The 26,693-nt window shown below is 52.4% G+C and overlaps 2 protein-coding genes across 6 annotated transcripts in view; one reads left to right on the forward strand and one right to left on the reverse strand.

Annotated features, from left to right (window-relative positions):
* Rnf123 (ring finger protein 123) overlaps positions 1–26,693 on the reverse strand; it is a 29,971-nt gene that overhangs the window by 1,596 nt on the left and 1,682 nt on the right. For all 5 annotated transcript variants that reach the window (XM_057766458.1, XM_057766461.1, XM_057766459.1 and 2 more), the window contains exons 3-35: positions 26,455–26,539; positions 21,721–21,800; positions 21,499–21,593; positions 21,124–21,178; positions 20,946–21,031; positions 20,614–20,700; positions 20,348–20,415; positions 20,091–20,216; positions 19,594–19,708; positions 19,411–19,515; positions 18,912–19,037; positions 18,704–18,796; positions 18,559–18,632; positions 17,781–17,898; positions 17,483–17,582; positions 17,266–17,327; positions 17,037–17,108; positions 16,714–16,834; positions 16,052–16,153; positions 13,839–13,945; positions 13,443–13,641; positions 12,842–12,987; positions 12,491–12,574; positions 11,683–11,790; positions 6,501–6,678; positions 5,707–5,781; positions 5,469–5,556; positions 5,292–5,379; positions 5,123–5,207; positions 3,635–3,774; positions 3,350–3,538; positions 3,186–3,261; positions 2,887–2,971 (exon numbers count right to left, since the gene is read on the reverse strand). In XM_057766458.1, the coding sequence (XP_057622441.1) occupies positions 2,887–2,971; positions 3,186–3,261; positions 3,350–3,538; positions 3,635–3,774; positions 5,123–5,207; positions 5,292–5,379; positions 5,469–5,556; positions 5,707–5,781; positions 6,501–6,678; positions 11,683–11,790; positions 12,491–12,574; positions 12,842–12,987; positions 13,443–13,641; positions 13,839–13,945; positions 16,052–16,153; positions 16,714–16,834; positions 17,037–17,108; positions 17,266–17,327; positions 17,483–17,582; positions 17,781–17,898; positions 18,559–18,632; positions 18,704–18,796; positions 18,912–19,037; positions 19,411–19,515; positions 19,594–19,708; positions 20,091–20,216; positions 20,348–20,415; positions 20,614–20,700; positions 20,946–21,031; positions 21,124–21,178; positions 21,499–21,593; positions 21,721–21,800; positions 26,455–26,539 (3,418 nt within the window). The remainder of the gene's footprint in view (positions 1–2,886; positions 2,972–3,185; positions 3,262–3,349; positions 3,539–3,634; positions 3,775–5,122; positions 5,208–5,291; positions 5,380–5,468; positions 5,557–5,706; positions 5,782–6,500; positions 6,679–11,682; positions 11,791–12,490; positions 12,575–12,841; positions 12,988–13,442; positions 13,642–13,838; positions 13,946–16,051; positions 16,154–16,713; positions 16,835–17,036; positions 17,109–17,265; positions 17,328–17,482; positions 17,583–17,780; positions 17,899–18,558; positions 18,633–18,703; positions 18,797–18,911; positions 19,038–19,410; positions 19,516–19,593; positions 19,709–20,090; positions 20,217–20,347; positions 20,416–20,613; positions 20,701–20,945; positions 21,032–21,123; positions 21,179–21,498; positions 21,594–21,720; positions 21,801–26,454; positions 26,540–26,693) is intronic.
* On the forward strand, positions 222–2,872 carry Amigo3 (adhesion molecule with Ig like domain 3). Its single transcript, XM_057766462.1, has one exon. The coding sequence runs from the start codon at positions 304–306 to the stop codon at positions 1,828–1,830; it is 1,527 nt and encodes a 508-aa protein (XP_057622445.1). The 5' UTR covers positions 222–303; the 3' UTR covers positions 1,831–2,872.

Raw genomic sequence — 26,693 nt, forward strand, 5'->3', positions numbered from 1 at the left:
TAACAGCAGGAGCCAATAGGAGCTTGGGTCCCCACCCCTGAGCAGTCACTTCCTAGTGAGTACTTAGAATCCCCTCAGAAAAGCGCTTGGAGAAGCTAGCGGGAACAGTAAGAAGGGCTGGGGCTCCAGCTCACAGACCCAGACCAGAAGAGCAGAAGCCAGCTGGGAGGGTGGAGCCGGCACTGCCTCTCGAGCCATGGGCCACAGGGAACCACAATCGGCAAGCCTGTACAAAAGCAGGTGAGTCACGGAGCTGTTGACCAGCACTAAGCTGCCCCCATCTCTTCCCTGGTGGTCACTGCCATGGCCTGGCTAGTGGTGCCAAGCATACTACTGTGCATGCTGGGTGCTGGATTAGGCACCTCAGATTTGGAGGACCTTCTGCCTCTTGCTCCCCACAACTGCCCCAATAAATGCATCTGTGCTGCCGATGTGCTGAGCTGCGCGGGCCATGGATTACAGGACGTGCCGGTAGCATTACCTGCCACTGCTGCAGAACTCGACTTGAGCCACAATGCACTCAAACGCCTGTACCCTGGCTGGTTAGCACCCCTCTCCCGGCTGCGTGTCCTGTACCTAGGCTACAATAAATTGGATATGCTGGGCCACGGTGTCTTCACCAATGCCAGTGGCCTGAGGATACTGGATCTATCATCTAATATGTTGAAGATACTCCACACCCATGACCTGGATGGACTGGGGAGGCTGGAGAGATTGCTTCTCTTCAATAACCGCCTGGTACACTTGGACCTGGATGCCTTCCAGGGTTTGAACATGCTCAGCCACCTCTATCTTGGCTGCAATGAACTCACCTCTTTTTCTTTCAACCACTTGCACGGTCTGGGGACAACCCACCTGCGCACTCTAGACCTGTCCTCCAACTGGCTGAGACACGTCTCCATCTCCAGGCTGGCCGCACTGCCGGCTTTCCTCAAGAATGGACTCTACTTGCACAACAACCCACTGCCCTGTAACTGCCGCCTCTACCACCTGCTCCAGCGCTGGCACCAGCGGGGCCTAAGTGCCCTGCGTGATTTTGCACGTGAGTACACATGCTTGGTCTTCCAGGTTTCCGCATCCCGAGTGCGCTTCTTTGAGCACAGCCGGGTGTTTGAGAACTGCTCGGCTGCTGCAGCTCTAGACTTAGAACTCCCTGAAGAACAGCTGGACACGCAAGTGGGGCAGTCCCTGAGGCTCTACTGCAACACCAGCATGCCTGCTGCACGAGTAGCCTGGGTTTCACCAAAAAATGAGCTGCTTGTTGCACCAGGCTCTCAGGATGGCAGCATTGCTGTGTTGGCTGATGGCAGCTTAGCGATACACAGGGTACAAGAGCAGCACGCAGGCATCTTTGTGTGCCTGGCAACTGGGCCCCGCCTGCACCACAACCAGACACTTGAGTTCAATGTGAGCGTGCATAAACCTCGGCCTGAGCCGGAGACTTTCAATACAGGCTTCACCACACTGCTGGGCTGTATCGTGGGCCTGGGGCTGGTGCTGCTCTACTTGTTTGCACCACCGTGTCGTGACTGCTGTCACTGCTGCCGGCGAGCCTGCCGTAACCGCTGCTGGCCCCGAGCACCCAGTCCACTCCAGGAGCTGAGTGCACAGTCCTCAGTGCTCAGCACTACGCCACCAGATGCACCCAGCCGCAAGGCCAGTGTCCACAAGCATGTGGTCTTCCTGGAGCCGGGCAAGAAAGGTCTCAATGGCCGTGTGCAGCTAGCAGTAGCTGAAGACTTCGGTCTGTGCGATCCCATGGAGTTGCAACTCAAGGCTGGTTCAGAGTCAGCCAGTTCCACAGGCTCAGACGGTCTCATGATGACCTAGACTGCCTGGGTGTCCCCACACAGGACATAGCCCTCCTGCTGCTTGCCCTGTCTGCTGCTGCAGTCTAGAAAACTGACATGCTGGGGGGATGCACTGTGCCTGGTCCTTCAACTGCATGTGAGCCTTGACCTGGACCATAATCATTCTACTCACTGGTAAAGAGATTGATGCTCCCCAACTTGCCTCCTGCTCTGCCTAGCTCAGGATAAGGCCTCAGACTACAAGAGCCTGCTTTCTCTAGTCCTTTTTGAGTAACCAAATGTCCCATGAAGATTAGGGACCAAGACCATCTGGTAAGAGCCCTTGCATTAAAACTCTGGGACCAGTTCAAGAGTTAATGCAGATGTTAGGGTGTGGTACAGAAGTCAAGCATACCACCTCCCCTTCTCTGCCAGAGAGCTCACCAAGGAGGGAGAAGGCGGCTCAGAAGATCCAACTCCCACTCTTAGGATGGAAGGAATAAATGAGCCCTTCCTCTGTTGAAAGAGGGCCCTGTCTACAACTACTACCCCCCAGCCTCCGGAAAGCTTATGACTCCTGTGGAGTCTGGTGGGCATGCGTGGCTCCTCCAGGACACTCCTGCAAGAGCAGCCCTGCTGTCTTCAGCTAGAGGTGGAGCCAATCCATGGGTTCCTAACCCAGCAGAAAAAGCCTGCGACTATGACTGACCTGGAATTCATGTCCCTGGAGGGTACGAGGCCTCTTAGGACTGGCGCTCATCTCAGCCTAATGGCTGAAGCAGTATCCTGAACTCACAGCCTCTACCACTCCTATGGGCGGATGGGGAAGAGGGTCGGAGCCCCTCCCAGGATGAGCTGGTGGCTTTCTCTGTCCTAGATGCCTACTAAGGCATTTTGTAATAAAGGTGGTACATGGTCACTGCTGGGTCTTCCCAGATGGGTAGCTCTGTGTGCCCGGGTAGCCCTCACCACCTATCCTTTGCCTCAGTGTCCCAAACTAGATTCTGAGGTTCATTTTGAGATAAGCGTGTACAACGAGGCCCTGCTCAAAGGGCACACCCAGTTCCCATGGGGGCCAACAGTCCCCAACACTCACTCTGAGGCTGGACCATGTACCAGGAGGCGTACCAGGATGCCGGTCACTGCCACCAGGATAGGGTAGTGGTCCACACTCTCCAGGCCTACAGGGAGGGAAGGAAGATGGAACATTCACGCAGCTGTGTGGCAGGAGCTTCAGGCAGGCTTTTCCCACTAGTCTTCCTACATAAAGGCAAGCTGAGGCCGGGGCTGCACAGCATGGCTGTCCTGGCACCAAATGCAGAATCTAGCACTGCTGCTCCTGGCATGGACACTAAGGCCTTGGTGTGCTGTGGTGCAGGGCACTGAGATCCTTACCAGGAAGCCGTAGGGTGACCACACGGTCAAACAGGTTCCTCTCAGCTGTCACCCGGTTCAGCACCTGGTTCAGCAGCTGTGAGGGCAGAAGCCTATTGGTGGACGGGCAAGCGCACCATGTGAGTTATCCCAGGGTCTTACCCTCCTGGCCCAGATGAACACACCTGTGCAAGACGCCGAAGCAGCATCTCAGAGGTAGGGCGGGACCAGTCAAGGAATATCTCAGGCACCAATGTGATGGTCATTTCCAAGACTCGCAATAAGCTGACCGAGAGGTCAAAGCAGGTGGCACAGACCTTGAGCTGCCGGCTGTCCACAAAGTTTCGCTCCAAGCGTTCAGCAGCCTGTTGAATCTAAGTCACCAACAGAAAGGCAGGAAGCAGTCAGAGGCCTTGAACACTGCTGGGCCCTGGCCTCTGCCCACCCTACCCCAACACTCCCCAGCCCACCTCCTGGATCATGCCAATGAACTCAGAGAAGGCCCAGTTGAGCTGGTTAAGGACACTGTTGAGGAAGCTGGGTGCTACATCAGGCCCTTGTCGCAGTAGGTCTGCCATGTGCTGCTGCAGCAGGGTGGAAGGGCAGGGTTCTGGGGGCAGACGAAAGCAACATCACTGGGGCTCGCAGCGCGGACCCCTGCTTGTCACATACTGCAACACTGGGGTAAGAACCAAAAGGTGGCTCTCTAAGAATATTCAGATCACGAAAGTAGACGAGCAGCACAGAACCCCTTGTGAGTTAGGAACAAGCATGTCTCCCTCCCACTGAGCAAGCCTGATCTGAAGCGAATTCTGAATCGCGTGCCTGCAGGAAAGTGTCAGATACAGACAAGACAACTTAGACCGTCTCCACTACCATCAAGGCCACCTTCTGCAAGAGCCCAGACTGGGCCCTGCTGTCCTGTGCTGCCCTTGGCCTGGCCTTGGCATATGGCTTAGGTGGTGAGTGCCAAGTCTGGGGTGGAAGGGCAGCAGTAACCAGAGCTCTCAGCTACAGCTGGCCCGACATTCCTCTCTAACCCTCTGATGCAAATCAATAGTCCCAGCATAGGAAGGTGTCTGCTCCACTGCCCTCCCCACTTGCAGTTCAGCTCCGTCCTAGAGTCTAGACGAAGGCGTTTAGCAAGGACTTGCTGTGTGAGGCCTCTCTGGGAATACCCAGAGACCAGGACGCTGGCTGAAAGGGCGAGACGATGGTGAGTGAGTGAGGACCGTGGCAAGCCCTCTCTGTCAGCTGCACAGATCAAGGTCTCAGCCAGGCCAAGGGGAAGACCCTTTGACAGGCACAGGAGACAGCGCAGCTTCTGTTCCGAATCAAACCTGAAGCCTACTTTGGGGCCTGATCAGTTTCTAGCTTGTGCCCCTCTTGAGTCAAGGATCCAAGGCCAGAAGATAACAAAAAAGAAGATACACTTAGGGAATGTGGCTGGGGTAAGGAGATTGGCACAGGGCAAGGAATGGATTGTTATTGTATATACATAAGCTAGCAGCAAGTGGAGGGGTGTGGCCCCCTTTCCCTGTGAGCCCTTCACTACAAGCTGACGGAAAACAAAAGGAGCCTAGCCTAGCTCTCATTTTTCCTAGGGAGGAGGAAAAATGGAAAACCAAGAAAAGGGTTAGGAGCCTAGAACAAGTCCAGGAGATAGGCTTGGAGGACAGAGTCTCAAAGAGACCCTAAGCGCAGCAGGAAAGGGCTATCAGCCTGTCTAGAGCTGTCACCGGGACCTGTCCAGCCTGTCTAGAGCGGTCACCGGGACCTGTCCAGCCTGTCTAGAGCGGTTACCGGGACCTGTCCAGCCTGTCTAGAGCGGTCACCGGGACCTGTCCAGCCTGTCTAGAGCGGTCACCGGGACCTGTCCAGCCTGTCTAGAGCGGTCACCGGGACCTGTCCAGCCTGTCTAGAGCGGTCACCGGGACCTGTCCAGCCCGGATACTCACTCTGGAGGCTGGGTAAATTGGCATCCTCTGGCTTGGTTTTCAGCAGATGCGGAAGCCGTGTATAGCGGTATCCAAACCCACAGCCCTGGAGGTGAAACGGAAGGAGTCAGAGGGGCAGAGTAACACTTCCTTCCAGCTGGCCTTAGCCATCCCCTCAGGTCAGGCTTACCCTCCAAAGCCGCACTAGGATCCAGTTGGTCTGGGCCCAGGGCCGTTGTTCATAGGGTGCCAAAAGGTTCCTCACCATGGCAATACGTCTAGGAAGGTGAGGGATGGCAGGCAGAGGGTGAGGCTGGACATGATCCTATGTAAAGTGGGTGTGTACCTCCCCCAGGTTTCTACTTACTGCTCCTCGGGGATCCGTTCCACAGCCCGCAGGGAGTGTGGGTAGCACACGTAGCTGGCCAGGGCCTGCATCAGTGAGTCTCGAATGTCTGTCAGGATGTGCTATGGCTCAGCAAGTCTCTGCATGGGCTGGGACCCCCAAGCCTAATGCTCACACAGCCATAGTTTAGGTAGAAAACAGCTTGCCGGACATGCCATTCCACCCCCCATTTCCCATGGTCCTCTGGAAGACACCTCACCAGTTCCTACGATGCGTGGGTCAGCAAAATGTTTGGCAAGGGTGGCAGCCAAGCGTGTCAGGGTCTCTTCATAGCCTGCAAAGGAGGGCAGTGAGGACTTCTGACCAGGAGTAAGGGTTCTAGAGAAGGCATGTCCTTTGTCAGGGTGGGCAGGCTTTGTGTAGCCAACTAGCTATGGGGGCCAGACTGGACCCATCTTAGCATCTAGAGACATTGGGCAAGGCAATACAATAAACTGGCAATTGGGAAGGGGATTAAGGCACTGGGAGCAGACAGATCCTGATAAGAGTCCTGACCAAGGCACCTCATTCTGGAATGCACCTGAAGACTCAGCAGTCAGAGCTGCTTGGTTCCCAGAGCTCTGAAGACAGAACAACACCAAGGACTTGTAGGCGCTGGTAGGCACAAGCAAGGGACTGCCAGCTTACAGCCTACTCTGGGTACCCACTGCTAGGCCCAGCCTGGGTCAGTGGTCTTGGCATTGAGCCCAGCAGTGCTCTCCTCCGGTTAAGCTTTACACTACAAGCACTGTGCCTGCTTACTGCCACCCTGAAACCAATCCTGGGGCGGGGCAAAAAGGGGAGGAGCCAGCTGGCTGTGAGACAGCAGCCATCAGCAACACCAGCAGAGGAGAGAGTCAGGGCTACCTAGCCATCTGCTGCCTCGGAGCCTGCAGGCGCTAGTTCAGTACGAGAGCTTGATGTGTGTGGTTGGGTGGTGACAATGAAGTAGAGCCTGCCAAGTTCACTCTAAAGATCTGTTTTCTGCACTTCCCTCCCAACTGTGCACATCACCTGGGAGCTCTTCCATGCTGTGCACAGGGCCAAAATAATTCTTGAGAGCACTGTAGCTGTTGATGGCCACACTTAAGTAGAACTCAGGCATGAAGGCAAAAAGAGATCCTGTGCGATCCCCATGCTCGATGGTCCGTAGGCAGACACGCAGTAGCCAGTAGATATCCAGCATTTTCTCCTGCAGGAAGCACACAGAATGCTGCTGGGCCATTTACTGCGAGGGCCACAGGGACATGGTCTGGTCTAGGAATCAGGAAGGCCTTCCCATGACAATGACGTCAGGACTGAGACCTGCACTACAGGAAGTGTGGTCAGTGGCCTAAGCTGAAGGAATGGAGTCCTAGCAGGTAAGAGTCCAGCCAGGAAGGGCGGTACTCTGACCCAGATGGGTAAGAGATGGGTGTGGAGAGCGGCTATAAAGACTAGCGGGGACAGGACTGTGAAGGAGCCATGGCAGTGGCCACACCTAGGATAGTAGACGGAGAACTGAATTGCCAGGACTGGGGAGACAGAGGCTGTGTTGCCTATACACTAAGAATGGCGTCCCCAAGGGAGAAGGAGTGGATCTGGGGCGGGGAGGTGGAGGGAGCTGGGAGAAGTGGAGGGAGGGGAAACTGCAGTTGGGATGTAATATCTGAGAAAAGAATAAATAAAACATAAAATAAGCAGATCAGAGAAAAGCTGTTGCTCAAAAAGAAAAAAAAAAAAGAATGGCATTCCCATTTCTAAGGTGATGGAGCAGAGAAGCTGGTCCAGGAAGAAGGAGTGTACCTTAGCACCTGTGCACGCTCCCAAAGGTTTGTGTGGAGGAGACAGGCAAATGTGGTCTGAGCTTGAAGGATAAGCTGGTGGGAAAGGAAGGCAGCATGCCCGCTGTGGGAAGAGAAGCTAGAAGAAAGAAAGGGCCTAGTCCCATAGCGACTCTTAGAGTCTCCTTAGGACTCAGAGGGAGCAAAGCCTAAGAGGGTGCCAAGCCCCAGTTCAGAGGCACAGAATCTGCACTTGACAAGAGCTCTCTAAGGTGTTCTGATGGAGGAGGGTCATCTGTCTATCTGTTGCTTTCATTGGTTAATTAATAAAGAAACTGCTTGGCCTGATAGGTCAGAACATGGGTGGAGTAAACAGAACAGAATGCTGGGAAGAAGGGAAGTGAGGCAGACGATATAGTTCTCTTCTCCAAGATGGACGCAGGTTAAGATCCTTCCAGGTAAGCCACCACCTCATGGTGCTACACGGATTAATAGAAATGGGTTAATCAAGACGTGAGAAATAGCCAGTAAGAGGCTAGAGCTAATGGGCCAAGCAGTGTTTAAAAGAATACAGTTTCCCAGTTTCCGTGTAATTATTTTGGGTAAAGCTAGCCAGTGGCCGGGAGCTGGGAGGCGGGAAGTGGCCCGCTGCTCCTACTACAGTGTTCCCACATTCCAGCTCCAGAGAAAATACACAGACGGCTGAGGAGTGGGCTTGAGCCCACACATGGGCACTGTCACCATGGAAGACCCAGGAAGGTGAGCCTGAGGCAAGATGACAATGGCGACATTGTAGCCAACGGCCCAAATGATGAAACTGTACCATTGAGGCTGGGGACAGGACAGAAATGTGAGCACTATCTCAGGCAGAGGAGCCTGTGCTTGAGCAAGCGCTGGGGGAAGGGAGGTCGCTAAGACAGCAGGGAGGAGGGAGTGCCCTGGCAGGTGCAGTCCAGGGAAGAGTGCACACTTGTATACTCGCCCTTTAATAACAGGGCACACTTCTCGGAGCAGGCGGAGTGAGTGCTGAAGATGCAGGAAGAGAAGGCAGCTCAACAAAAGGAGGCCAGTTATGAAAAGCCTGCACCCCACATCATGCTCAGGGTCCCAAATTTGGGGTCATTCTCTGTCTGAGATTCAGAAAAAGCCCATTTTTATCACTTCTAGTCAACACAGTATTGGGGACCACAGCCAGGGAAAACTAGGCAAGAAAAACAAAAGGCATCCAAATTTGGATGGGAACAGTAAAGTCACCTCTATCCACAAATACTGTCTTACGCTTAGAAATCCTAAAGGGCACACACACACACAAGGAGAGAGAATTAGAAACAAATTTGGGGTGGGGCTGGAGAGATGGCTCAGTGGTTAAGAGGACCAGGGTTCAGCTCCCAGCACCCACAGCTTACAACTATCTGTAACTCCTATTCCAGGGGATCTGACAGCCTCACACAGACATATATGCAGGCAAAACAATAGCATACATAAAATAAATAAGTTACTTTAAAAACCTCACAATTTTAGGGCTGGAAAGATGGCTCAGTGGTTAAGAGCAATGGCTGCTCTTTGAGAGGATCCAGGTTCAATTCCCAGCACCCACATGGCAGCTCACAACTGTCTGTAACTCCAATTTAAGAGAATCTGACACCCTCACACATACATACACCCAGGCAAAACACCAATGCACATAAAATAAATAAATATTCAAAAAAACATAATTATAAAAAAAGAAACAAGCAAGGTTGCAGGACTCAAAATGAAACTACTAGATAGTGCTGGAAGAAATTGAGGGCATAATTAGAAGTAATCAGAGACATATCTATTCATGGGTCGTTGACTTAATATTGCTACAATATTGGTAGTGACCAAAGGAATCTACTGCGTCCAACAATGTGGTTGAAGAAATAGGAAACTTGGACTGGAGAGATGGCTCAGTAGTTAAGAGTGCTTGCTGCTCTTCCAGAGGACCCAGCTTTGATTCCCAGCACCCACATAAGGACTCACAACCAACTGTAGCTCCAGCCTCAGGGTATTCAATGCCCTCTTCTGACCTCTCTGGGCTCCAGGCATGTATGTGGTTCAGACAACATAAATGAAAGCAAAGCACACACACACACACTCACACACAAAATCTTTTTAAGAAAAAAGAAAATCCATTTAGCCATTGCTATGAAGCTTCAAATACCCTGAAGTATCCAAAACACTCTAGCAGGAAACAAAGTTGCTCATTCTTTCTTTTTTGGTTTTTTGAGACAGGGTTTCTCTGTAGCTTTGAAGCCTGTCCTGGAACTAGTTCTTGTAGACCAGGCTGGCCTCGAACTCACAAAGATCCGCCTGCCTCTGCCTCCCGAGTGCTGGGATTAAAGGCGTGCGCCACCACCACCTGGCTCTTCCTTCTTTTTCTTAAGACTTGTTATTTTTAGTTATGTGTGTGCGTTGCGTGTGCATGAGTGCGGGTCCCCTGGAGTTGGAGCTACAAGCAGCAGTGGGCCTCCTGATGTGGGTGCTGGGAATCAACTCCAGCCTTCTGTAAGAACAGCAACCATTCTTAACCACGGCTCCATCTCTCCAGTTCCTTTCTTCCCTTTTACATTTATTTGTTTGTGTGCAAGTGTGAGTGTGTGTGTGTGCACACATGCATGTATGCCACAGTGAACATGTAGATGTCAGAGGACAACTTGCAGGAGTCAGTTCTCTCCCTGGGGACTGTGATGGTTTGAATGAGATTGGCCCCCATAGGCTCACAGATTTAAATGCTTAGTCAGCTCTTGGTATACTGTTTGGGAGGGAGTGGGCATGGCCTTATTGGAGGTGTGTCAATGGAAATGGGCTTTGATGTTTCAAAAGCCCTTGCCAGGACCAGTGACTGTCTCTCTGCCTGGCTGCCAGTGGGTGGAAAGCTCTCAGCTACTCCAGGACCGTGTCTGCTTGTGTCCTCCATGTTCCCTGCCATGAGGATAATGAACTAACTCTCTGAAACTAACGCAAACTTTCTTTTTTAAAGTTGTCATGGCCATGGTGTCTCTTCACAGCAAAGAAAGTAACGTAGCGGTAAATGCCCTTATCCACTGAGCATCTTCCAACCTTCTGATTCCAAAACTTATTGTTAAAAACTACTAAAAATCAAAAGTGTGGTACATATGTACAGACCAAGAAGACAGTAAGGGAGTCAGGGGTTAACTCTTCCATCTGTCAGTTGATTTTTTAACAAGGAATCAAAGGGAAAGACTGGTCCTCTCCAACAACAGAATACTGTAGTCCCATACACAGAAGAATGGAACCAAACCTTGCTTTATGCCATCTACAAAAATTAACTCAAAGTGGATCAGAACCATAAATTTAAGACTCAAAAGTAAGCCTGGAGGTGGTGCACACCTTTAATCCCAGCACTCAGGAGGCAGTTGCAGGTGGATCTCTGTGAGTTTGAGGCCAGCCTGGTCTACAGAGCGAGTTCCAGGACAGCCAAGGTAAAGAAACCCTGTCTCAAAAATGAACAAACAAACAAAAAGACTCAAACGTATACAGCTCTTAATGAAAACAATGAACAGCAACCAAGGCAGAGGAGGTGGAAGACAAGGGTCCTGAGATGGTGGTGTGGGAGGGTGTGGCCAGACTGCCAAGAGAGGAGGCCGGGTGCGAGAGCCCAGTGGTGGGGAGCTTCCAACACAATGTCCCTGGCTGGTTTTGACAGCAAGCAGGAGGAGGAAGAGGTAAAAGGTAGAAGTGGTTTAAGTATGGAGAAGGGGCTGTTAGGAGACACACTGAGCAGAGATAACTGGGTAGAAACGGAGATGTCAATAGTTCCAAGGGAAGAGTATGCTTCTCTCCATGGGAACCTAGGAACAACCCCCTGGCGCCACTACTCCCAGGAGGGATAGGCAGAAGAAACTAGTTGAGAGGGACAAGGGCCAAATTTCAGTCTCAAAGGGAATGCATAGTCAGCCTCCCTGTACTCCACTGGCCGAGGGCAGAGGCTCATCTTTCTGGCTGTCTGTGTGTGACAAGTGTCTGGACAGCCCTGAACACTCAGGTCTTTGCTGAGCGAATAAGCAAGTGACAGAGAAAGAGAAGAAAAGTGTCCAGACGCAGGGCAGCCGGCGAGTTAGCCAGAGGCAGACACAAGAGAGCAAGGCTCAGGGAGGGCCACAAAGCCCCGGATGTGCTGGCAAGGGTGGAGTGGTTGATGCCTGAAAGGAGAGGTGAGGAGAGGGGCAGGAGTCATGGGCTGAAGGGCTAAGCGAGCAGAAACGACCCCTACTGAAGCCCACAGGCACAAGAGAAATGGCCTGGCGTGTGAGAAGACAATCTGACGAAGAGGGCGGGGTTTGTGCCAGGACCCCAAGAAGACTGGGGTCCTAAAGGGTCCAACCGTGCCCAGCCTACAGACAAACAGGTGCTGAAAATGGGTCATGCTGGACAGAGCCATGGCTACTCACCTGGGAGTAGACAGTGGCATGGACCCAGGCAAGCCGGCGGCTCAGGTGGTCCAGCTTTTCTGAGAAAACTTTCTGGCTCTTGGTCAGCTCCGCAAGGATATCCTTTCTCTGGCCCAAAAGAAGAAAAAAAGACAATCAGAATATGGCCTCACGCCCATATCTCACTAGGCAGTTTGATGTGGGCTCTAGCCCAGGGAAGATGAGGGAGGGAGGGTGGGGCTCCACTTAGAAAGCTCACTTCTGCCAGTGGTGATCAGTGGCAACCTAGCAAGTCCCAGAAGAAGACCCTGGTTAACCCCTCTGTGAGCTCCTGGGGTGAGCATCCAGGGACACAGGGACAGACTGCAACTTCAATGGCTGTGTAGGCCAAGGCTTTGGTGACAGAGGGCAGAGAAGGCCTGCTAGGGAGGCCCAGCCCAGGCGAGGCATGCCATGGCAGAGGGGCTCCAGGAGACTGTGAGAGCTGGGGCCTGCTTCCTGCTGACTCCGGGTGGCTGAGTCGGCACTCAAGAGCCATCCATTATTAACGAGGGTGAGGGCTCTGCATCAGCACTTAGTGAGCGGGCAGGGGTGGGGAACCTTGGCACGGGCTGCGGCTGGTCAATGGTGGGGCTCAGGATAGACAGGCTCCTCAGCCAGCCTTGCTCTCACCACTTGGTGCAGTCAGGGTAGGGACAGGGGAAAATGTTGGGGCATCCCCAGAACAAGATTTCCTTTGTGGGATGCTGTGGTATACTAGGGACCCCCAAGCATACTGTCCCTGTGCCACACCCTTCTGCTCCAATGCCACCTTCTTGCCCAGCCTTACCCTCTTGGGGCAGCGGCGGAGTTTGTCCTCTGTGTCTCTCAGGGCCATTGCATACTCATTGACATCATCGGACACACCCACCATCTGGAGTATTGAACACCACGTATTCAGGGTGACCCTTGGGTACCTTAACCAGGCTTTTTAAAACCCAATCTGGCCCCAGCCTGCAAAGTTCCCAAATTTCTGTCTCTTCCTACAAAAATATTACAGTCACGAGCCAGGAAGCATCAGCAGAGTCCTGCTGTGTGACACGCGCGTGTGCACTGACACCCCACAGCAGGCATGGAGGCACTCGTGCATCCCACCAGGCAGAACACCCCTCACGATGAACATGGATTGACAGTGCAAGACCTTGCCCAGCTGCTGGTGGACGCTGAGGTTATACATCATGACAGTGCCATCCAGGACTTCCAACAGTGAGTTCTCCGTAAGGGGCTGCTCGGGCTCCTCAGGGGGTCTCCCCAACAGCAGGCCCTCATTCCAGTGGCTGCCCTCAACTGGGGAGCAGAAGACAGAACGAAAGCCAGGCTTTTCTATTTGTTCTTTGAGACAGGGTCTCGCTATGTAGACCAGGCTGGCTCTAAACTCCCAGAGCTCTGACTACCTCTGCTTAATAGTGCTGGGATTAAAGGTGGTGCTACCTCACCCGGCTTCCAATTTTCTCTTAAATATGCACAGGCTGTATGGGCCTTCTAGGAGAGGGGACTCCCTCTCTCTTCCTTCTCTAGAAAGGGAGCTTCAGGGAGAATGGGTCAAGGGAGGGTGGGGTGCAGGGCAAGGCCCTGCCGCACCAGAACCTATTTTTGTAATATTGATTTCACGTCTTCAGATTGCGCTTCCTGTGCCCTTGGGATGTGGCCAGGCCTCAAGGTGTAGGGAGTGGAGGGAGGAAGGAGCTATTCTGGCTTATACACAGCAGAAGGCTCCCTCAGCAGCTCTGCCTAGCACCTACTGTCCTCACGAGTCCTCTGTTCCACGTTCAGCGAGCGGACCTTTACTTTCTCCATGGTGCTCAGAGGTCGCCGTGGGGTCATGAGGCTCACAGCTGCTGTGCTGAGGAAGCGGTTGGCTCGGCCCAGAGTTGGAGAACTGAGCCAGCCTGGCCGGGGCAGGGGCAGTGCCCCTCCCATGGCCAGGGCTTGCATGGGACGCTGTGGTGGAGAAAGGGGGTCAGAAGCTCATCGACTCTCCTGGGGCCTGTGTAGGACGCACTTTATGTACAGAGTAGGGGGAATGGACAGGGAGAGGTCATGCTCCACCAGCAGCCAGGAACTTCCCTGTGAGAAGCTGGACATGTGTCGTACCCCTGCCTACAAGGTGGAACTTCTGGCTGCCCCTACTGCCTCACCTGGGCCGCCGTTGGGGCTGGCTCTTCATCCTCATCCAGGTCATCCATGGTAGCTGCCTGGAGCTCCAGGGGGTCAATCACAATATTGGCTTTGGAAGCAAGGTCATCTGGGAGACAATGCAGGATAGGAGGCTTAGGCCAGCTATAGAAGAGGGACCGTCAATGGAACTGCTCTGAGCGGTGACAGCACTGGCAGGCTGGGGGTGGGGAGTGTGCACAGCCTACTCCCCACTGTCCCTCTTATCTCTCTACAGCACAGGGGCCCCTGTAGCTGCAACCAGCAGCAGGAGGCACCCCTTACCCCAGCACTCCTGTGGGTCTATAGTTTCCTGTAAGACTACTCCATATAGCCGGGCGGTGGTGGCGCACGCCTTTAATCCCAGCACTCGGGAGGCAGAGGCAGGCGGATCTCTGTGAGTTCGAGACCAGCCTGGTCTACAAAAGCTAGTTCCAGGACAGACTCCAAAAAAAAGCCACAGAGAAACCCTGTCTCGAAAAACCAAAAAAAAAAAAAAAATAAAATAAAAAAAATAAAAAATAAAAAAAAAAAAAAGACTACTCCATATAGGCCGGGCGGTGGTGGCGCACGCCTTTAATCCCAGCACTCGGGAGGCAGAGGCAGGCGGATCTCTGTGAGTTCGAGACCAGCCTGGTCTACAAGAGCTAGTTCCAGGACAGGTTCCAAAACCACAGAGAAACCCTGTCTTGAAAAAGCAAAAAAAAAAACAACAAAACTCCCTAACCCACACAGGCACACCCCGCTTTGCACAGACAGTCCATCTCCAGCTTAGGGTTTGCTTCTCGCTGGGTTTTCAGGTCTCTCCAGTGCTCTGGACTTGATATCTCAGGGTCCCTCCGCAGCCCCTCACTCTGATGATACCCAGCTGCAGAGCATCTAGCATGATCACGGTTACTTATTGCTCTATGGTGCCTGCTTCACACGTGGGTAACAGTCCCCCTGCAGTCCATTACAGAGGGAGCGTCTCATAATGTAGACCTAACTTCTGTCCCCAGCCTCTCCCAGGCCTTCCAAAGCTGTCTGTGAAGATTTTGTGCCTTCTGTGTGGCCTGTAAAAGTCTCAGACTGGCCTCACCCTCACAGGTGCCTGCCTCAGACTTGAATTCCCAGCAAGTGTCTGCAGGCCATACTGGGTTGCTTCTGACTTTCATTGTTACTTTTTTGTTTTGTTTTTGTTTCTTAAGACAGGGTTTCTCTGTGTAGCCCTGGGTGTTTTGGAACTTGCTCTGTAGACCAAGCTGGCCTCAGACTCACAGAGATGCACCTGCCCCTGCCTCCCAAGTGCTGGGATTAAAGGCATGCGCCACCATGTCCAGTGTTGTTGCTTATTTTTAATATAGTGTTTTTAGACTTATTTTTACTTGTATGAGTGGTTTTGTACATGTACCATGTGCCAGCCTGGTATCCAGAGAGATGCCCTAGATGCCCTGGATTCCCTGGAACTGGAGTTACAGACTCTTGTGAGCTGCACTGTGGGTGCCAGCACTCAATCCCCGGCCCTCAACAAAAGTAATAAGTGCTCATAACTGCTGAGCCTGCTGTCCCAAGGCCCTGTTTGTTCTTTTTTAAAGGAAGGTCTCACTGCATAGCCATGGCTGGCCTGGAACTCACAGAGATCTACCTGCCTCTACCCTCCTGAGTGCTGTTATTTTACAGTGTGTGCCACCACAGTCTGCTCATTTTGATACTCTTGCCCGTGGGTTCACAGTACCAAAGGCCCTTTGTACCATAGCGAGCTGTGCTCACCAATGAAAGCAGCTCAGACAGCACTGACACACCCCTTACCAGGCTACTAAATCCCGTGTCAATACATCTGCCCCCCCCCTTTTTTTTCCGTGACAGGGTTTTTCTGTGTAACAGCTCTCTGGCTGTCCTGGACCTCACTCTATAGTTCAGGCTGGCCTCGAACTCACAGAGATCTGCCTGTCCAGGTGCTGGAATTAAAGGCCTGTGCCACCACTGCCCGGCCATCTGGCCCTATTTCATTAGTGCATTCCTAGCCTATCTCTAGTGCCCAAGGAAGGCACAGCTGGCTAAACTGGAGGTCAAATGCAGCCTAGCAGGTCAGTAAGCCCTGACTAAACAAGAAAGAAAAAGACTTGGGCACCCTCTAGTGGACAAGGGTGGCTCAGCATCCACAGCAGTGCAGGCTCAGAGGCAGCCAGGGCTGTTCACTGCCACAGCCTCCACTCACCTTTTAGGGTCTTTCGAAGGTGTGAGAGGAGGCCCCCAAGGCGCTGAAGGTCAAAGTAATCCACCTTGCCATTGTAGAAGATCTGTGGTGGGACATAAGCCTCTGCAGGGAGTCAGGGATGCGGGGTCAGCAGTCAGGGCTCAGTGGAACTCTGCAGAGCCGTCTGACCTTGGTCATCCATCGGCCCAGGCAGACAGCAGAGTCAGAGCCCAGGGCTCCTTCTCTCTCTCTCTCCTTGCTGTTTTAGGTTAGCCAACAGCTGTAGAACTTGGGGTGGGGGGAGAATTCTTGGCAGCTGGTTACTCAAGAGAACAGGACAAACTCTATGGGATATCCCCAAACCCAGAGTGCCTAAATCTCCTACTCTATCTGTCCAGATGCAGGAGCCCCAGGACCCATCCGAGGCATCTTCACAAAAGGCTGCACAGAGATCTAGGTACCAGCACTAAGGAATAATGCCTGTCACGGGCAGGAGGAGCCTGTGGAAGCAACCAGTCAACATAGGTCTAAAGGTCCCAGAGTGTGGGGGTTCCTGAAATGGACTTAGCTGGGCAAAGGCCCAGTAATCTTCACATCCAGCTCAGCTCTCTCCACCACCACTGGCAGCTACCGCACACCTGGTTCAATCCAGCTCTGCCAACCTGGGGTCTGGCATTACTTACCCTCACTGAAGGCAGCACGAGGGTTAGAAACTTTGTATTCGTCCCAATAGAAACGCAGGGCAGATACCAGCCGGTGTAAGAAGCAGACCATGTACTCAGGGGGGCAGAGCGTGGGCATGTTCTGGGGGCAGATGACAGAAAACATACACTGGTCCCAGGCCAGAGTCCAGCTTATTCCTCATCCAAGGCTGTGAGCCAGGATTCCAGGAGGAAAAGCCGGCAAGAACAACACAGGCAAGACAGGTCAGAGGCACCAGATGCCCAGATTGCAGCACTTGCAACACAGCCAGAAGCCCACAATGGCCGCCCTGAAGGATACCTACCCCCCGGCCACTGGCATTCTCCTGCAGAAACTTCCGGAATTTTGTCAGAAAAATGTACCTAGAAGCTTCGCCCTTCAAGGAATGGGAAAATGAGGCTGTGTTGAGCTGACAGTTACCTTACCCAGAGCCCAACCACAGGAACGTGAGCCAGCCCCTGCTTTAGGGCTTGGGGCCCGAAACAGCATCCCCCACTAGCCGGGGATTCCCACGGAAGTCCTGGGTCACTTACCCCATTGTCATCCTTATTATCCAACAGCAGCTTCAGGATCTGGACCTGTAGTCCTTCCACCACTGGGATGGGGCAGGAAATACAGCCTTAGGCTCCCAGGAAAGGGAGCAGGCAGAACTTTTGTGTCAGAACTCCAGCACCAGAGTTCCCTGCTAGTGCAGTCACCACCAACTGCTCCTAATCCCACCCCTGCCCAAGGCCTGAGGCCAGGGCTGACCTTCAATGCGCTTCTTGAGTCTTTGGCAGCCTCGCTCATAGGCTCTCCTCCTTTGCCGCTCCTCAGTGGTCTCCTCCTCTGCCTCCTTACTGTCTCTGCCCTGGGCAGGAACAGAGGACAGAAGAAAGCGGGTTTCCTGGGGGCTGACTTACCCAGGACTACTTCACATGGAAGTCCTCACCCTGAGAACTTCAGGAACCAGGGCAAAAGAGGCCTCAGGTACTGGGTGCCAGGTGCCCAAGTACACTGGGGCAGGCCCTCACTGTGCCAGCTCCCACCCCGCTCAAGGTCTGCCCACCTCCCTGCTGGAGCGATGGGGCCACCAGGTGGTGGGAATGAGTTCCTGCAGACCAGCCTCCTCCACACGCAGGGGACTCTTAATATAAAAGAAGACCACGGACCGGAGCATGTCAAAACTGGTAATTGTCAAGGAAGAACTTGGCTCACCAAAGAGCCTACTATATACCCTCACGAGCCCACCTTGGAAGCCCACCTTGATGTACCCACCATAGCTCTCCCATCGTCAAAGATGCCAATCTCACCATGTAACTGTCTCCTAGGTTGTGAACCTCAAGAGAGATCTATGGCTATCAAATCAGCAAGCCTGCTACCCAGCAAGGGTATGATAAAAACTTGTCAAAGGAACAGGTGGATGGGATGGGCCTGCCAGTCCATCTCAGGCCCCTTATGTCCCACTGTTTGTGCTTGCTGGAGGCTGAAAGATACCAGACTAAGGGGGCCAGTGCTTAGGATTCCCAAACAGCTCACAACACTGGAGAAACAGGAAGACCTGCCTCTTCAGAGAAGACCTTGTCTGCGCAGTCAGACAAAAGTACAGAGATGAGGCTAAAGAGAGCAGGCCGTGGGGCCTTCCCACACCTCCACACACAGCTGCAGTGGAGAAGAGCCCTGTTCAGCCAGCCAGGCAACTGCAGACCTCTCCCTTGCCTTCTCAGTTCTGTGGGGACTCAGCAGATCTCCTGAACCTTCCTAGAGACTCCCGGAGTGATGGACACTGCCCTCTGCTGACCTTGGAGGGCACTACAAGGCAGGTCTGCCTAGCATGGAAAGGATACAGGACATTACTAAGCAGAAACTTGCGGGACTTCTCGTGTCTCAGAATAGAAATAGTGAGGCGCAGGTAGTGGATCTGTGGAGAAAGGGGTGCTCAGAATCGGCAGCGAGGCTCGGGGGTTTCAGGGCAGGGACAGATGCTCCCACCTGTAGACCCAGGTCTGGGACAATCGGTGAGAATCGGTAGAGACGCAGCAGAGACATCATCAACTGCTTGAGGCAATCCTGTACCTCATAGTCCTGAGAAGAGATGCTAGGGCAGCCATGACAGAGGCCTCTTCCAGGACCCTACCATACCTCCCTTGCTCTGATGGAGTCTGACAGCCTGGCCTGAGCCTGGAGTCAGAAGTCTTACCTCCATGAAGAGCCACAAGAGGTCCAAGATCTGGTGTACTACTGACTGTGCCTGCTCAGGCGTGCCCTTCTCCATGATCCCCAGCAGGAAACTCATGAACACAGCCTCCACGAGGTAAACCTTGCGCTACACCAAAGGGCAGGCACTAGTAAAGCTGGGCCTCCTGCTGCCCAGGAGACCCCTGCTCATGTTGAAGAAGCAGGCCTCAGACACCAAGTCTTGAGCCTTTCAAGCAATTCTATCAGAGATGAGCCCCTTCCAGAGTCTGACTGAGGAACAAGAGGAGCTGCTGGCCTGCTGGCCCACAATCTCTCCAGGGCTTTGTCTTACCATTTCCTCAGCCTGCGATATCAAGACCCTCTTCCCCAGGATGCTGTCCTTAAAGTCTGAGGCCTGTGGCCATACAGAACCCTGGCAGCTAATGTTACTGTATCCTGCATGAGCCCCAGCACATGCAGCTATCTACCATGGACACATCTTCCCCTCCCTGCAGTCTCACCAGAAGTGGTGCGAAGTGATGGAAGATGTGGGCCAGTGTAAGCAGGACAGTGGGCTGCCCTTGCAGCTGCCACTCAGAGCTCTCCTTCTCCACCAACCGCCCTTCCTGTAGGTGGGGAAGAAGACCATGAGGGGAGGAGGGATGGGGTAAGACCCCTGTTTCCCCAGCCCAGACTCTGCTCACCACAGGGTCCAGTTCCACACTCAGCACTGCCTGGAAACAGCCCAGCAATCTCTGTGCCCGCACCAGGTCAGCAAACGGAGGGTCCTGCAGGGGCCGGAAGCCCGCAACTGGGTAGGTGCCACAGAGTTAAGCCAGCAACCTGAGGCTCAGACACATCCCTCCCCCTCCCTCCCTCCCTCCCTCCCTCCCTCCCTCCCTCCCTCCCTCCCTCCTTCCCTCCCTCCGAGAGCCTAACCAGGGGCCCAGTCTGCATTGCAGTTCTCCCACTCAGTATCTGAGGGGTAAAAACTCCTTTGTCATTTCACGCTCTTCATCTGCTCAATGAAGACAATGTCACCCACCTTAAAAGGACTTTTGTCTTTGGACCAACCTAACTAAGCTGCATCTTGTGTACATACTGCAGCAACTAGGCTTGCCACCAGCCCACAGTGCTCCTGGGTGGGGAGACCCTCATTTTAGATGCCAAGCCACCCATAATCGTCTTCCCAAAATGATATCGCAAAGGACGGCTGCCGAAGTTGAATGCCACAGACTCCTTGAATGACAGGCTGATGGCTGGGAAGTAGGCCATTCCTAGGCCCCTGGACAGGTTCTCAAAGGCGGTGCCCAGCGACACACCATTCCTGGGGAGGAAAGGGTAGGTCTGTAAGCCAATGCTAGGAAGGGTATGGTTGCCCACCCTTGGTCTACTGAACTTGGCCTGGCCCCCTTAGAGGGAGCAGTCTGGCCAGGTCTATAAAAATAGGAGACTCACAGGCAAAAGGATAGAGTACCATCATCCAGGTCAATGAGGCAGCTCACGATGTCCCCTGCTGCCCATGCCTGCCACAGAAGGAAGCTTTACAGACACGAAGAAGCACAGCTGCCTGCCCGATCCACATCCCAGGTGCATTCCCAGGACCACCCAGGGAAGACTGACCACAGGGAGACAGGGGGCTCCAAATCCCAGACCCTTCCCTGGTATCTAAAGTCCTTCGTGGTGGTTATGGGGTTGGTGATCCACGGAAGCCCAGCCCTCACCTTGCCGTAATTTGTTGTGGTCACGTTCCATTTGCGCACCCGGTTCCCGTCATAGGCGTAGGAGTTATGTGTATCTCCAACCCCTTCCTAGGAAGAAACTGCTTGTGAGGTCTGGGGACAATGAGTGAGGGCAGGCTAGAGCCCACCAGTTGCTAACTTAGTGCCCACATGACTCTAGAGAAGGGTGTGACATGTTTGCAAGGGTTCTATGCCAGGTGCCCTCAAGTAGAATACAGCATATTCCATCTTTAGTGGGCAACCCAGGTCAGGCTACTGCTCTGAGGATGCCCGCAACACAGGCCTCTCTGGGAGAGCCCTTCCCGCGTGTGTACCTCCTGGTTAAAGCGGCAGTTGATGGTGCACCAGCCGATCTGCATGAGACCCTGGGAGGAGATGAGCACCTCGTAGACCCACTTCCCTAGGCAGAGCAGAGGTAGGCCAGTGAATGAAGACTGTCTCTTGCCTCAGTTTCCTCCCAACTCTCCGAGCCTCAGTGGAGCGTGAGCTCACCTTTGTACACACATGTGGTAGAACGGATAGTGCCAAAGTTGCTGTGTCCAATCACCTGGATAGAAAAAAAAGTAATGTTTTTGTCCCCAGCTGAGTTAACATTGGTGGCACAAGTTTGTCAGGGCCAACACTGCACTGTGTCTGGCTGAGACAGGAGAGACTGTCAAGAGCTTCTGGGACAGAGGCATGATGGAACCAGGGCTTTGCTGAGAGGGGCTGAGGTAGTGACTGCACCAAGGTTTCAGAACTGCGGCAGGAAGGCTAAGGGCTGAGGACAACACTGCTGCAGAGGAATGTATGGCTAGCTCCATGAGGATGGACACAGAGGGTAGAGTTTGGGGCTCAACTAGGGGCCCACAACACATGCTCACTCACCCCCAGGAGGTCATCATCCACGAGGAGAAGCCCCTCAAAGCCTCCTGTGTGGTCTAGGACCACGGTAGATGGCCCAAGTCGCCCCTCAACTTGTCCTGAGAAGGGGAGATGTGTGAGATCAGGAAGGCAGAGGCGCTTACAGACACGGGAGATGTAAGTTCAGCAGAGAACCCCAGGACTTGGCACCGTAATTGCACACCCACTCCAAAGAATGCCTCGTACCCTGGCTCTCCTCATCTTCACGGTCCACCTGGAGCAGCTGGTCCACGTGCTCTGGCAGGTTATGGAAGTTCAGGGGTTTCCTGGAGAGTGAGAGGATGCTGGGGGCCCACAAGCCTTGAGATCAGCCAAACCTCAATCACCCTGAGCCCTGTCCGGTGGCTGGCTAAGCTCTGGAGGAAGGGCTCACCTGGATCTAGACTCTGTAAACTGGCAGGAGCTAACTCTAAGAGCTGAAGATGGGATTAGCCACTAAGCTAAAACTTATAAGCACCGTACCCTAGGACTGTTTAAAAAGCAGAACTCATCAGCCTCAGGCTGGGGAGATAGCATGGTCAGGAAAGAACTTGTCTGGCAACCAAAAGGACCAGAGCAAGAACCCAAGTAAGAAAAAAAAGTTGGGTGTTATGACATGTGTGTATAATTTCAGCACTGTTTGGCACTGGGAAAGAGGATACAGGAGGATGGATCCCTGGGTCTCACTGGTGAGCCAACTAGCCCACTTAGCAAGGTCCTGGCCAGTAAGAGACCCTGCCTCAAAACAAACAAAAAGAGGACAGTATCTAAGGAGTGACTCAGAAGTTTGTCCTCTGATCTCCACATACCCCACATGCTCCTGTGCTTCCAAGTGTATGTGTGTGCATGCTTGCACACATACACACTACACACACACACTACACACACACACCAGCCCTCTAAGTCGTAATTTCCTTATCGATAAACAAAACAATAATCACGACAAAAAGGAAAAATAAACTAGCTGTATGCCACGCTGTGACGATTCCCACGAAAGCACGTGCTTCCAAGTCGCTCTTCACCTACACTCTCTCAGATGCATCCGTGCTGATTGTGGCTGAGAAGATGAGGCTGGGAGGAATGCCAGCTGCCACATGGGCCAGCACCAGGGTTATCTAATCTAGTCCTTAACCCTAAACCTACGGTTCTTTTGGCAGCAACCTTCCCTACTATTCCGCCAAGGGAGACACGTTGGTCAGACATGCCCTGGCATTACAAAGGGCCCACCCTCTGAGGGGCTGGCCGGCCCTCTCCTATACCTTCCTGTCTTTGGATGTTCATCAGAATACATGGCCCATCTGCCCACAATCTTTTGCAGCTAAAAGGGCGGGGCAAGTTTCGGCAGCTGCCTAATCTTCTCAGCACATGTGTCCCGAGCTCAAAGGACCTATCAGGCTGGGCATGCTTGCACACACCTTTAATTCCAGTACCCAGAAGGCTGAATCAGGAGAATTGCAAGTTTGAGACCAGACAGAGCCACACAGCAAGACCCTGGTGTTTGAGGGGGAGGGAGGGAGACCTGACCTGAGCTCAGCTCCTAAGAATAGCAGGCAGTGTATTAACAACCAGCAGGACTTGGCAGAGCAGAGGTCTGCGGCCCATCTGGATCAAGTTCACAGACTGGCACCTGTTCTTCCCTAATCTCAGTACCTGCTTTCCTTACCTAACAGCAAGCTCTGGAAGGGTCAGGTGAGCCAAACCACCAACTCCCAGCAGGTAGCTCTGACCCAGGTCCACAGACCACACACTTCCCTGCTGTACCTCAGGGTTGAATCCAAACTGCAGGAGGTGGATATATACAGAGGCCCCTCCTCACCCTTGCTGAACCCTAGGCCAACGTCAGGAGCCAGCAACACAGTTAACCTAGCCAGTAACAAGGAAGACTGAAGGCAACCCTATGTCTGAATAGCCCAATAGTCCAAAGGCTAAAGGAAGTCTCCTCAAAAGCCATCCTTGCAGGCCCACAATTTAGGAGGTGTATGCTCTGTGCCTATGGCAACAGCACACAATACATAGCAGCTGCCGGGACAGACTCCATTGAAGGAAACCCTGCCTGCCCTTTCTGGGATTTCCCAGGTCCCAGCCTAGAATCCTACATCTCCACAACCAAGTGACTGATGGCCCTGCCTCCTGTGGCCACAGCACTAGCAGTAGCATCTGTTAGTGGTCACATGGAGTAGGAATCAGAGGGCCCTAGGAAGAAGCCAGGATCAGGTCGAGAGTGAAGGCAGATAGGAGTCCTTCAGAAGCAGGAGCTTGCTGACCACCCTGCTACTTAAATAGAACAGTAATAAGGCTGTCTTCTGGGCTTCCCAAAGAGTAGAGATTGTGAAGTGGAACAGCCCCATGGTCCAGGGAACACACAGGTAGGGAAATCCATGCTTCAGGGCAGGAAAAACATACATGACTCCATAAATAAATTAGGCTGGCAATAGTCTTAAAAGAGATTGCAGTATAGGCATGGTGCCTGTATTCCCATCACTTGAAGCGAAGGTAGGAAGCCTATCAATTTGGGAACAGCCTGGGCAATGCAGCAAAATCAAAATTTTTTTCCTCTGGACAGGGTTTCTTGATTGTCCTGGAACCTACCTTGTAGACCAGGCTGGCCTCAAACTCAGAGTTTGCCTTCCAAATGCTGAAATGAAAGGTGTGAACTACCACTGCCCCACAAAAATCACTTATCTTAAAAAAAAGAAGTAGTTGCAGGTCAAATAATTTAGCCATCCCTGGGCACGCTCGCAGCATGTTTACACAAGCAAAAGCACCTCCAAAATGAGCACAGTGGTAGTGGCCATAGAAGACTCTGGCACTAAAAGATGTCCACCAAAATCAATTCAGAAGGGGGCTGGAGAGATGGCTCAGTGGTTAAAAGCATTGCCTGCTTTTCCATAGGTCCTGAGGTCAATTCCCAGCAACCACATGGTGGCTCACAACCATCTGTAATGAGGTCTGGTGCCTTCTTCTGGCCTGCAGGCATACATACAGACAGAATATTGTATACATAATAAATAAATAAACAAATAAATATTTTTTAAAAATAAATTCAGAATATGGAAAAATGTTCATGGAATAAACATGATGATAAAAATAGAATTCTAGAGCTGGGCAGAAGCAGGCAGATCTCTGTGAGTTCAAGGCCAGCCTGGTCTACAGAGTGATTGGTCTACACAGTGGGTTCCAAGACATCTAGAGCTACATAGAGAGATCCTGCCTCAAAAAAAAAAAAAAAGCTAATTTCCATAAACATTTAGAAGTGAAGAATATGCTTATTAGTTTGATGCTAGTGATTGTTTCACAGGCTTTACACACACACACACCTGCTATTTTAAAAAGCTGTGCCTGCTGGGCGGTGGTGGTGCACACTTTTAATTCTAGCACTTGGGAGGCGGAGGCAAGTGGAAATCTTGAGTTCGAGGCCAGCCTGGTCTACAGAAGGAGTTCCAGAACAATCAGGGCTACACAGAGAAACCCTGTCTCAAAAAGAAAAAAAAAAGGAAAGAGAGAAAAAAAGAAAGTAGAAAAACAAAACTGGGGTTTTCCAAGAGTGCAAGGTGAAAGTTGGGGGTGGACATGATCAAGATGACACATTGTACGTAGCTGTGCCATTAGTCCCAGAACTTGGCAAGAAGGTCTGAGTTTGAGACAGGCCTGAGTTCAATCCCAAATTGTCCTCTGACTTCCAAAAGTGGCAAGCACAAGCCCCCAAACACACACCAAAAAGAAAAAGAAAGAAAAGGTGCAGGGGGCCTAGTGGCACTATGGATGTGGGGCACTGTAATCTGAATACTTAGGTGGTAGAGGCAAGAAACCTCCTCCTCCCCCCTCCCCAAGCTCCAGGGCACTTGGCCTTAATTGAGAGTTCCAGGCCAACCTGTCTTATACAGGGAGACCAGTATCAAAAACGAAAACAAAGCCGGGCGGTGGTGGCACACGCCTTTAATCCCAGCACTCGGGAGGCAGAGGCAGGCGGATCTCTGTGAGTTCGAGGCCAGCCTGGTCTACAGAGCTAGTTCCAGGACAGGCTCCGTAGCTACAGAGAAACCCTGTCTTGAAAAACCAAAAAAAAAAAAAGAAACAAAAACGAAAACAAAAGCATCTTGTCTTTTTTTCTTTTTTCTTTTTGGTTCTTCAAGACAGGGTTTCTCTGTAGCTTTGGAGCCTGTCCTGGAACTAGCTCTTGTAGACCAGGTTGGCCTCGAACTCACAGAGATCCACCTGCCTCTGCCTCCAGGGTGCTGGGACTAAAGGCGTGTGCCACCACCAGCAGGCTGCAACTTGTCATCTTGAACGTTTAAAAAAGCATGTTGTTTACTTTGTTTCAATTATTACACAATAATAAGAAAAACAGTGTTTCCTCTCCTCTTATAGATCAGTCTTTAACTTGGGTCCTCCTGCTTTTTAGCATCCCCAAATGTTGGGGTTACATTCCTGAGCCACCACCCTCTGGAACACTTTTCCATAAGGGCTCAGGTTTTTTTTAAAGTCTGATATTCTGTAGAATCTGAACTATGTACATTGTGAGATAAAGAAACCAGAAAGGGATCACATTCAAATGGTTACATCTAACTAACAACAGAACAGGGGTGTTGCTTCTATTTGTTTTGAAGTTTCTGCTACTTGTAACTTTTATGCAGGTTGAACACAAGTGTATCCAGCTGAGGTTTCTACTATGTTAAGTTCAGGAAGAGGCACAAATGGCTAGGGACATATACATAAGGCCAGATACTGGTGCACACAAATCCTTCCTTCCCTGGGCCCTCCTCAGAAGGAAGGAGCTAGCTCTATCTGGAGAGAGGAACAGAGTCCAGAAAGCAGACTGGAGGCGCAGGTCTAACAACAGGGAGCAGAGTGAGAACAGAATTCAAGACAGGCTGCCCTTCCCCATAAAGAGTCTCTGATCCGGCCCAACAAAGAGGACCGGGGCTACACACCCAACCATACCTGCTGGTGGCTGCAGGGGGCCCACGGTCAGGAGAGGAAAAGATCCGGTACAGGTAGTCATTCAGTAGTTTCTCCTGCACAATGCCTGGGTCACAGATCAGAAGAGAGGAAAGAGGCAGGTGATCAGAACAGCTTTGGCCAGCCCAAGGGTCAGCAGAACAACCACACTGGGGGATGGCTCCATGGGTGCTGGTGAAGAGCCAGTCACAGGAACAAGGCGTATTAGAAGGCCCAAGTTT

This window comes from Chionomys nivalis, chromosome 4, assembly GCF_950005125.1.
Source record: "Chionomys nivalis chromosome 4, mChiNiv1.1, whole genome shotgun sequence".
Lineage (NCBI taxonomy): Eukaryota > Metazoa > Chordata > Mammalia > Rodentia > Cricetidae > Chionomys > Chionomys nivalis.